The sequence below is a fragment of the Mercenaria mercenaria genome, chromosome 5 (assembly GCF_021730395.1).
Source record: "Mercenaria mercenaria strain notata chromosome 5, MADL_Memer_1, whole genome shotgun sequence".
Lineage (NCBI taxonomy): Eukaryota > Metazoa > Mollusca > Bivalvia > Venerida > Veneridae > Mercenaria > Mercenaria mercenaria.
In genome coordinates this window covers 93689179-93701396 of record NC_069365.1, presented here as the reverse complement: position 1 = coordinate 93701396, position 12218 = coordinate 93689179, and the positions used below count along the sequence as shown (strand labels likewise).

The 12218-nt window shown below is 35.6% G+C and overlaps 1 protein-coding gene across 1 annotated transcript in view; it reads left to right on the top strand.

The window, feature by feature from the left end:
- LOC123557971 (collagen alpha-6(VI) chain-like) overlaps nucleotides 1–12218 on the top strand; it is a 64976-nt gene that overhangs the window by 5824 nt on the left and 46934 nt on the right. Inside the window, exons 5-10 of the mRNA XM_053544780.1 lie at nucleotides 57–193; nucleotides 1441–1544; nucleotides 2286–2447; nucleotides 5190–5344; nucleotides 5478–5564; nucleotides 6902–7462. Of these exons, the coding sequence (XP_053400755.1) occupies nucleotides 57–193; nucleotides 1441–1544; nucleotides 2286–2447; nucleotides 5190–5344; nucleotides 5478–5564; nucleotides 6902–7462 (1206 nt within the window). The remainder of the gene's footprint in view (nucleotides 1–56; nucleotides 194–1440; nucleotides 1545–2285; nucleotides 2448–5189; nucleotides 5345–5477; nucleotides 5565–6901; nucleotides 7463–12218) is intronic.

Sequence of the window (12218 nt, the reverse complement as noted above, 5' to 3'; positions counted from 1 at the left end):
CTCAGCATACTTGAAATACAGTATTATCATTATATTTGAGTAATTTTTTATTTCAGCCTGTAACGATCTGTCAGACATTTGCTTCGTGTTGGACTCTTCAGGCAGCGAGGGCGCTGCCAACTTTCACCGTCAGTTAGAATTTGTCAACATGATAGTGAATGAGTTTTCCTTCGGAGGGACTACACATACTCAGGTGCTTTTTCGCATGTCGTATTTGAGAGAACTCATTTCAATAAATGAGCCGTGCGATGGGAAAACCAACATAGTGGCTTTGCGACCAGCATGGATGCAGACCAGCCTGCGCATCCGCGCAGTCTGGTCAGGATCCATGCTGTTCGCTTTTAAAACCTATTGCAATTAGAGAAACTGTTAGCGAACAGCATGGATCCTGACCAGACTGCGCGGATGCGCAGGCTGGTCTGGATCCATGCTGGTCGCAAAGTCACTATGTTGGTTTTCCCATGGCACGGCTCAAATAATGTTCAAAATACGCATATACGTGTATTTCGTAGACCAATCTCTTCGTACGTTTTATATTCATTACAGTACATGAGACAATATGGTGCCTGCTTTTCAGTTTTGTCTTTTGGCAGTTTCTGTGACATTCAGGCTCTATTACCGAAAAAATCCACTCAATCTATTAATTCCAGTTTGTTTAGTTCTGTCCATTGTTTTCTCGTTTAGTGAAAAGTCATTATCCTAACTGGGGAACATACGCCATTTTTCATGAAATTGAACTCTGTGTATCATTGAAGGTTCCATGAATTTATTTGGTACCCTTTACTATGTGTAAATGTTCAGGGGCTGAAGGGCGTGGACGGTAGCTGGCATTTTGAATACTGTCCATGAACAGGCTAGGTTAAACCGAGCCTGCAACATTTTCATTTATGTTATGTTGGGCGACCTGTGGTTTTCCATATTTTTCTATTTTATTTAGAAAAAAGAAACAGCTCTTTTAAGAAAGAGCTTATTACATCTGGATCTTGCAAAATAAAACCGCAATTAGCACAATAACCTGTGACGGATTAAGCCGATCATACAGTATTAAATCAGGTTAAAGTTGATGTATTTTCAGTATATCACTATTACAATACGAAACACGGATTGACTCTGCGACCCATCTCATATAAGACATTCTGTATGAACAAAACAATGGCATGCACATTTTCATTAATTAACGGCAACAAAAAACTTTTCTAAGAATTTCCGAGATATGTACCATTTCCCCACCCGGCCCCAAAATAGCTGTCTTGCTTTGACAACGCTTGCTTGTTGAATAGACATTTATAGACTAAAGCAGTCTTGATTACATTTGTAACTCCAAAATTATTTTTACAACATTTTAACCAAGAAGTGAAAATTATCATTATTATGATAAATGGAACTACTGAAAGGCTTAGCAGAGAAAATAGATGACTGAAATTTGATTTCATATTGTAGGTGTGTGTTGTGACATTTTCAACCAACAGCTACACAGAAATGCGTATGGGTACATACCACACCGCTGAAGAAATAACACAGAATGTCCTCAAAATTCCCTACAGGTTTTTCTCAGATACATTTTTCTTTTGTTTGGTATGTTTTGATTGGTCTATTGCTGTTTTCAACAGTTTTTAGGATAGATCTACTTAACGATGGGAAGTTACCTAACCAGTATTCCTACATTTTGTACTAATACCTGCTTTTGTAGCATGATGTTTTGTTTGTAGATATCTTTATGAAATCAGCATGCTAGCTTCGTTTTGAGTGACCATTACAGAGTTTTCTTTCACAGAGAGTTCATTCGGAACGATTCTCAATTCTGATTTTCTTCTTCCGATCTTTGGAAAAGACAGAATATCTTCTGGATAGAAAAGAGTCATATAAGTAATAACGAGGTTTCAAATGCAAAAATGAGCCGCACCATGAGAAAACTAACATAGTACATTTGCGACCAGCATGGATCCGGAACAGCCTGTACATCCGCGCAGTCTGGTCAGGATCTATGTTCTTCGCTAACGGTTTCTCTAAATGCAATAGGCTTTGATATAGAACAGCATGGATCCTGACCAGATGCGCAATCGGGTCTGGATCCATGCTGGTCGCAAATGCACTATGTTGGTTTTCCCTTGGCTTGATCTAACTTGTCCCCACATGACCAGTCTGACGAAGTGTCTTTGTATGGTTGCGTTCTATACTTCTATAGTATCTTCTTACATATTTTATTATTGTTATTATTATTATTTCAGAAGAGCACTGACCGTTAAACTTAATTGCAATGTATAAGAATGTATTTTTCATATTAGAGATGGTGAAACGAGGACAGATAAAGGCCTTTCGACAGCTACGTACGACCTGACGCGCCAAAATGGTGCGAGACATGACGCAAACAAGGTGATGATCATTCTGACCGATGGCAGATCTACAGAGCCTGATCTGACAAGAGCAAAGGCCGTCGCTGCGCACAGGTAAGTTAAACTGTGAAAACGATTCATCTAGGTAAACTTAAAATGGTTTGGTACACGTAAGCACACATTACGGTTATTTGGTACATTAAATCTTTAATAGTTTATACAAAGAGGTGAGTAACGCCTGCAATTATTTGGTACATTTAAGCTGAATAGTTAAAACACACAGATAACGTTTAAGATTAATCTGTACGTTGAAGCTTACTGGCAATAACAAGAATATTCGGAAAGTTAAAATTGATTGTTTATACACATTGACAAGTTTTAAAGTAATAATAGTAACGTTGAAGATTAATGGTTAACATACGAAGGTAAGCTAAATAATCAATAGGTAAGTTAAAGCTTTATTATTAATACACACAGATCCAGAGGGCTAGTCAGTTGCCAAATAACGAGGCGATTATAATAACTTGTTCAGTGATAAGTACAGTACTCAACATATTGGCCCTTACATTACAATCAGAACGCTTGAATCCCGTAATGGCCCTGCATTGTCCTTTTGACTCTTAATTTCTCAGAGTAATGATAACATGTGAGTTATGCCGTCATTTCTTGCCAGTTGTGATCGTTGTTACTGCTGCTTTTTCCCACTTAACATCTGAATCTGAAATATACTACGATAATCATCGACGTCATACCAAGATAATGTCCCAGCTGGACCGAAAACGGTAGAATATCTGATTCGTTCTGCCGAATAAGTTAATATCATGTCGATCTGTTCTTTGCAGAACAATATACATCATCTTGAATTTTATTCTGTTTTGTGAACAGATAATACCTATACACGAAGTATCTCTTTTCTGTCACCGATGTTGGTTCGAAACCTTGTATTTAGTGTAGAATCAGGAAGCCATCAAGTTGGCTTACAGAAATATGTATGTTTTTTGTTTCTATCCAGGTGACTGCTCGTGATAAAATTATGCCCGAAAATGCACCTGAGACCTCCTTCTACCATCCAAAGTTGCAAAGTCGCCATTTGATCTTAGATTTTGGCAATCCAAACACAAATTAACCAAACTGACGATTTAGTGCACTATCTGTGATCATTACAGAATGTTAACCGGAGACGGAAATGTATATTGGCGTCGGTCGAAAAATGTAATCCAACAATTTCAATTAAATAATCTGGTCTCAACCAAAATGGAGCTGGACTATATAAGAATTTCTTGATCATGTACCGTCCATCTGTGTCCCGTCCTCCTCGTCCCGACCATCTTAGAACCGATATAGATATTTTTTTTGACATTTGCCTTTTATTTTGACAAAACTGGTTCCGTTGTTTGTCTTAGAAAACTCGACAAAACTTGTATTTTTCAATGAACATATATCTGAAATCGAATTATATATCGCATTGGAGATTCAAAAACGTTTGTAAGTGTTATGATTCAAGTTCAGTTTATGTTTTGGCATGATTATAAATATTACCCCATTTCCACTTTTAATATGCACAAATTGACAAATGTATTTAAAATTTCTGAAACAAGTTAATGCATTTAAAGGAAACTGCACACAAAACGTTTAAGATCATAATCATGTTAGTTTGCATATTTAGTTCTATAAAGTTTATTTTTCTTTAGGCAAACATATGTCCCTTTTGCTTCTAAATTTTCATAAAACTTCTAAACAAAGTGGGAGGATCATACGACATTTTCACATACATATTTTTCATTGCTCTGATTTATATTTTGACAAAAATATTCCCCTTTTTACATGTGGAAAGTGCCAAAAAAGAAGGTGCTATTTTTTAAATAAGATCTAGATTTATGCATGAGTTAAATTAAACCTTTACGCAAACCTGGGATCATATTTGCATTTACATACACATCAGACCGAGTTATTTTTGTATAAACTGTGTTTTATTTTGACGCAATTATATCCCCTCTTGCATGGGGGAGGGTATGGGGGTAGGGGGTCATTGGTGGAATGTTTTTTCTTTAAATATTCAGAACTAATAATCCTGTTGGCTCATTAGGAAATTTACATAACAAGTCCCGTAACTCAAAAGAAATTCTCTAAAGCCAGTTAAAGGAATTTTATGTTACATGCTATGTTACATGTCTGTTAGAGGAATTGAAAGGCATATTAACCATTATTCTGCCCTGAATATTGATAAAAGTTATCTCCTTATAATATGCTTTTAGAATTTTTGAAATATTCAAAACACTTTGACTTAACTCACTTCACGCGGTGAAACATAAATAAAACATAATATAACCCAAAACTCTGACTCTGAAATTGTCCCACTTTCTAATCCACATTTCAAGTACTTTAATACGAATCAATACGGGAATGAAATACACAAATACCAAAAATCTGCCCTAAATAATGATGAATTTATCCGCCTTTTCAACTTCTTTTCAATGGTATCTTTTTCACATTTTATAACTGAATACAATAACTTTCAGCCATAAAAGGAAATTCCCTGTGTCTTGACAAAATAGGTTAACTGAAAAGCAATACACATAACTCATTTCTGAAGTAATATAAGGTTATCCCGAAGACTGAACAAACATGAAGTGTTTAGTGAATAGTATTCTTAAAGATACACAGAGTATTAATTATTATTCCGTAAAAATATAACTTTTTCAAATAAGGCTTTTAGTTGGTGTATGAATCAGATTTACTGATAGCTCTAGCTCAATTAAGGAAGGAATATATATATTTCTGAGGCTAGCATGTCAGTCCTTAGCCAAATTAAATCACCTATTAATAACATTATCATATAAAGTTTTATATTTCTAGGGCTGGTGTAGACATATTCACAGTCGGTATAGGTTCTAATGTGGACAAGCACGAATTGTCGATGATTGCCTCGGACCACGATCATACATTCTACGTGAGGCACTTTGACCAGCTCCAATCCATACACCAAGATATAGTCGACTCAATCTGTGCAAGTGAGGACAAACTTATTCATCTATTTAATGTTGTTAATATTTATTCTGCGACGGTTATTCTTAATCAGTCCCTTGCATTTATTATGTCTACCGACGCCATATTTAAGTGTATTATTTCCCCTATTTATTTCAGAGAGTCTGTTAAGAACGACAACTTCTACATCAACAACAACCACCACCACGACAACAACAACAATGCCCTCCACAACTACTAAAGCAGGTATCTTTACTTTTACATTTTTTTTTTGTAAACATTCGCACGAAAATAGTATGTAAAATAGTTAAAGTTTATATAATGAAGCAGTATATTTTTTAGATATCTAATTTGTTTAATAATATTTTACACGACGAGGGCTCAGCGAGAAACTATTTTAACTGTATATAAATATAACAAGATACGACAGTTTAGCACTAAGTCTACGATAAGCGTTTTCGTAACGGTAACAATATAAATAACAAAGTATTTGATTTTTAAATAACGTATGTACACGATCAAATAAAAATATGTAAACCTATGTGAATTTAATACAATTGAACCTGCCTAGCAGCCAACTCTATCAAACAGTCACTTGCCTTCAGCAGCCGGTCAACTTACTTCCCAAATTGACTTGCTGTTCCAATTTTAACCTCTTTTAAGCAACACCTCCCTTTTGCAGTCAGTTTATGCTGCTCCCTTTGCTGGGTGCTTAAACACAGGTTTGACTGTATACAGTTTTTCTGTGAACATTACAACACTTATTATCCCCCGCCGATGAAATCGGGAGGGGGGTATTGAAATGGCGTTGTCCGTCCGTCAGTCCGTCAGTCTGTCAGTCCGTCCGTCCGTCCGTCCGTCCGTCCGCAGCCATTTCTCAGTAACTACTTGGTAGAATTTCATGAAACTTGAAATAAACATGAACCAACATACTGCGATGATGCCCGTCAAGTTTTTTTTTTGATAGGTCAATTTCCCTCAGAGTTATTGCCCTTGATTTAATGAAAAATGTCCGTCTGCAGCCATTTCTCAGTAACTAGCAGGTAGAATTTCATCAAACTTGAAATAGACATGAACCAAGATACTGCGACGATGCCCTTCAAGTTTTTTTTCGATTGGTCAATTTTCCATATAGTTATTGCCCTTTAATTGTTTAAAAATCCACAGATCTGTACATAACAAACCAACCAATTGGAAGAATTTCATTAAACTTCTTTCATTCTTTTCCATGAACATTTATTATAAACATGTGATGTTGTGTACCTACACCTGGTCACCACCTTACCTTGGTCACCCCCGTCCCCCTCACACCCCCCCAATTTTTTTTTTTTTTTTTTTTTTTCATTTTTCGTTTTCTATCAATATTTATAATCAACATGTAAACTGTTGTATCCTCACCCCACCCCCACCCAAACAAACCATTCATTTTCTTTTAATTTGATTTTGACTAATGAAATTATTTGCTTCTTGGTAACATTCTTAACTTTTTGCTGGATATATTTTTTTGCCGTTCCTCAACTCTGACCCTTTCGGCGGGGGATTCATATTCATCGAATTTGCTTGTTTATTCTCAATTTGAACAGCTTGTGGTCTGAAGCCTGCGGACATTGTCTTCGTTCTCGATTCATCCGACAGTGAAGGTGCTGAGAATTTTAAAAAAGAGGTGGAGTTTGTCTACAACTTTGCCGCCCAGTTCTCTATCGGCACCAGTAACGTGCAGTTCAGCGTGGTGACCTACTCTTCTGATGTCCGTAATGACTTCTTCTTTAACAAATACAATTCCAGAAACGCTGTCCTTCACGCTATCCGTAATATCCAATACATGGGACAGGGAACCAATACTTCCGCCGCATTGAATTTTGTGCGCACGCACACTCTACTTCCGGCTAACGGAGCCAGAACAAACTCCACAAAGTTTGTTATAGTCATAACAGATGGACGCTCCAACGACCAGGACTTGACAAAGAAAGAAGCCCAACTCCTGCACACGAAGGCAGAGGTGATATCCATTGGTATCGGACCAGGTGTTGACAACACAGAACTCTCAAATATCGCATCAAATCACCATGTGGTAAAAGTGAATAGTTTCGCTCTACTAAACACAATCAAGAAGCAGCTGACAGATTTAGCATGTGAATCTGGATGACGATTTTAAATATTAAATGAAATGAGATGCATAATTTAGTTGGCATAGATGATACAGCAATAAATTAAAAGTTCAGTTGTATGCTTTGATGAAAGGAGATTTTTTTTCATTTTGGGCGTAGTCTTAGAATGCCATTCAAATAAGTCGCTCTTTGCGGAGAAATTATAAAAAAGCGACGGCTATTCTAATCATCCTTGCATTTATTATGTCTACCGACGCCATTAAGTGTATTATTTCCCCTATTATTTCAGAAGTCTAAGAACGACAACTTTACAGACACACACCACCGACAACAACAATTGCCTCCACACTACTAAAGAGGATCTTACTTTTACATTTTTTTTTGTAATCTTCGCAGAACAACTGTATCGAAATAGTAAAGCTTATTAATGAACATGAATTTAATATTAATTGTTAATAGAAATTACACGACAGGCTCACAGAACTATTTAACTGTATAAATATGACAAGATACGAGTTTAGCACAGTCTACTAGTTCGAACGGAACATATAAATAACAAGTATTTGATTTTTATTAATAACTGTATGTCACTGAACGAATAATATTGAATAGTAACCATGTAATTTAATACATTGAACCTGCTAGAAGCGAAAACTCTATCAAACATTCACTTGCTTCACGCGGTCATTACTTCGCCATTGACTTGCTGTTCCAATTTACCTTTTAAGAACCTCCTTTTGCAGTCAGTTTATGCGCTCCTTTGCTGGTGCGTTAAACTACAGTTTGACTAACAGTATAACTCTTGTGCATATACACTCACTTAATAATTCGCAATGGAAACATAGTTTGTCTGAATCCTGCGGAATTTCTTCGTTTGATCATCGACAGTGAGTCTAAGTTTAAAAAAGTTGGAGTTGTCTACACTTGCGCCGTTCTATCGCTACCAGTACGTCTAGTTCAGCGTGTACTTCTTCTGATGTCCTGAAGATCTTCTTTAAAATAAATCCAAAGACAACTCCTTCACGTATCCGTATATCATACATGGACGGAACCTATTCCGCGCATGATTGTGCGCACTGCAACTCTACATCTCGCTAAGAGCAAACAACTCCAAGTTTATGTTATAGTCATTAACAATGGACGCTCCTCACGACCAGGACTACAAAAAAGCCAACTCTCATCGAGGCAGAGTACTTCCATTTGGTATCGGACGTTTGAAACACAGACTTCATATCGCATCCATCAACATGGTTCGTTAATAGTTTTCTCTACTAACAACAACAAGAAGCACTGACAGATTTCAGTGAATCTGTATGACGTTTTAAATATTAAATGAAATGAGATGCTAATTTAGTTGCATAGATGTCACAATGAAATTAAAGTTCAGTTTATGCTTTTGATGAAGGTATCTTCCTTTTTGTCTATCTCTAGAATGCACAGCTTGAAATAATCGCTTGCGGAGAATAAACTACGGCATAATTACTATAATTTAAAGGAACCTGCCACGTTAAAGTTGATTTCATCTTCATAGAAACCCAAATCTTCAACGGTCACACAGATAACGAATTGTTCCTTGTATTTTTATTGTGTATGTTATCTGTCATGAACAACCTCTATCGATAAATGCTTACCAGGACCAAAATGAATTGTTGTTACTGCTACAAACATCCATGTTACATGTTGCCTATCTCGAGTAAATAAGAGTGTTCAATCTTCCATATTGAACACTTTACACAAGTTATATGTTCAGTGTCTTATCACTGTACAAATTTATTTTGACTCCGTTACGTATAAATCATTCTGGAAACTCATTTTGAAGTATTTAACCCATATTTTTTATCCTCGGCAGAACACTGCTTTAAAATCTTCCAAGAAAACACTAAATTTTGTTTCCGGTATCTTAACCCCATTTTTCTATCCTCGGCAGGACACTGCTTTAGAATATTCTAAGACAACACTTAGTTTTGTTTCCATTATCTTTAACTGAGTTTGCTATCCTCGGCAGAACACTACAAGGCAACAATTTTTCAGGCTCTTAAACATCCGTACTTTTAAAGAAATAAAACACAAATCTAAAAACACTTCTAAAACTAGGTCTTACACACCCCGCATACTATGGGGATGTTGTTAATAAAAGTCAGAAAAATCAACATAATGCCTATTGTAATCAAATATTTAACGTAATATACGTATGTCTGCTTTACGTGAGTGCTGACTATATCCATACATAGAAAGCTTATGAATAAATATGGATTTGTTAACCTAATTAACACTTTTGTTAATTTTACCATCCTGCATAAATAACGCATCTGTAGTGTGATCGTCATATATATCATTAACATTTAAATATCATAAGCATTCAGTGTTAAATAAAGGAATTATTTCGGGAAAGCCAAATATAGCTGGGCAAGTCAAAATGGACCGTGCGCATTTACTAAACTCCTGCGATTTGCGTGTATTCAGTATTGCTTATTCATCATCGAGACATATTTGACTCGATTTTTGTAATCTCTGTGAAACAGATAATAAAGTCTCTGGCTTAACTTAGCGTCAGGCATTTAGGCGAGAATTATGTCCTCTCAAAAAGTCATAAAAATAAGTACTAAGAAAGCAACTAGTGGATCAATTTATTGACATAAGAGTTTTACAAAAAACACCTATAAATAACCAAAACATTTGTTCTGAAGGTAGTAATCCGTTGTAACGCTTATGATATAATGCAGAAAATTTACATTTTATCTTACATTTTTACCAATATCTACATTTTATTCTCACCCACTTTATCATTTTTATACATGTTGTGCCAGATTTGTTGGAAAATGAAAATGTTGAAAAATGTTCACCCAAACTGTGGACGAGTAACTTTAAAACCCTTAGCTCATAAGGGAGATTGTTTATCCTGAGTTCGATCCCCGGGCGGGGCGTATTTTCTCCGTGACGATTTGATAAAAGACATCGTGTCTGAAATCATTCGTCCTCCTACTCTGATTCATGCGGGGAAGTTGTCAGTTACTTGCGGAGAACAGGTTTGTACTGGTATAGAATCCAGGAACACTGGTTAGGCTAACTGTCCGCCGTTTCATAACTGGAATACTGTCGAAAAACGGCGTTAAACCCTAAACAAACAAACAAATTAAAAGTTTTAAGTCAACTGTGTCGCGGGTATATGGATCCATTGCTGTTATTGTCAGTCTCAGGTTTAAGCTATAAGAGCGGTTTTAATAGATCATATTATCAAAGTGAGTTTGATTTTTTATAAATGAATCCATCTGTGTTAGATAGGCTGGAAAAGATATTTTATCAGGACGGAGTCGTTTTAAGGAGATATGGAGGACTGGACAAACCGACAGATGAACTAATGTTGAGAGATCACAAAATGGTACTATATGAGCTTATTATCCGCACGAATAAAAAAGAATGCACATTTAACCAAAAGTCAATTTCATTTAATTATGATACTAAATGCGAAATATTCATGTTGGTAAAATATAGGATCTAGCCATTATATTTGTAACATTTCAAATAAACATACATGACATAAATGACAGGAATATCCGAAAGACAAAACCGCTTGACAAAAATGTTTACAGTCAAACTAAAAGGGCTTAATGTGTTTTCACCCTACCAAAACAAAAAAAAAATACTGTAAAAGAAACCTTCGTGGGCAGTTAAAGTAGAGCCATCAGTTTTGGTTACTGGCATATCTACATGAAAGTGTCATATTGACAGGGGAATGGGGCGGGCACAATCAAATCAAAAATCAAGACATTTATTTGTAAACACTGCACCCTATAGTTCAAAACCTTCCATAAACCTTTTTTGTCTGTATATATAAAATATATAGGCCTACGTATAGTTTATAAAACTGCAGATTTACATAGATATATCTAATATAGTAATGATAGAGCTATACACATAGAATATATATGACAGAGCTATATTAAAATGCCAAATCAGCCTTTGTCTTGCCATTGTACCAAATTGGTGCCAGTCAAATATTTTTGCTCCCAATTATCCGAAACGGTCATTATAATATTGACCTACCATTATCTCATGTTGGTGGGCAGTCAAAAATATGTGTATTTGCCAAATGGTCTTTGTTTGTATATCTTCCGAAATTCCGGGGTCAATTTTTGTAATTTCTGAAATTTATAACTTTTTAATACCACTTTGTTCTATGCCATATGGACATGTAGATAAAATATTTTATTTGCCAAATGATGTCTCTCAAGAAACCTTATCATCTGGTTTCTGTTTACATTTTCAACATATATTTTTAATTTTATATTGAAATTCAGAACAGTTAACTTACCCACACAGGAGATCCGCGAGGATGCAAGTTCACATTATAGATTATATTAAGTAGAAAGAATTCATAAGAACTGAGAAATCACTTCCTACTTGATCTAATTAATTCTTTAGAAGACTAGAAGACTTAAATTTTGGTAGATCTACAAAATCTGAATAGATTTAAAACTGCAGTTACAGAAATAAACCTAATCCAAATCTGATACATTTATCTAAAACCAACCGATTTAAACTAAAGAAAACCGTTGGCCAATCAGAAGACGCGACACAAAATGAGAATTACGTGTTTCTAAATGCAGCAAATGTTTTAACTGATATTGAAAACCAAAACAATAAAGTCGCTTAAATTGCAATTGCGTTTGCAAGCTGAGAACCAGCTGTTGTAATAGATATATCCAAAGATACTTTTTTCTGAATGAAATGTGTTTCTATTTCGTGTAACGGTTCGATGGTACACCAGTACTATGTACATGTACTTCACAGA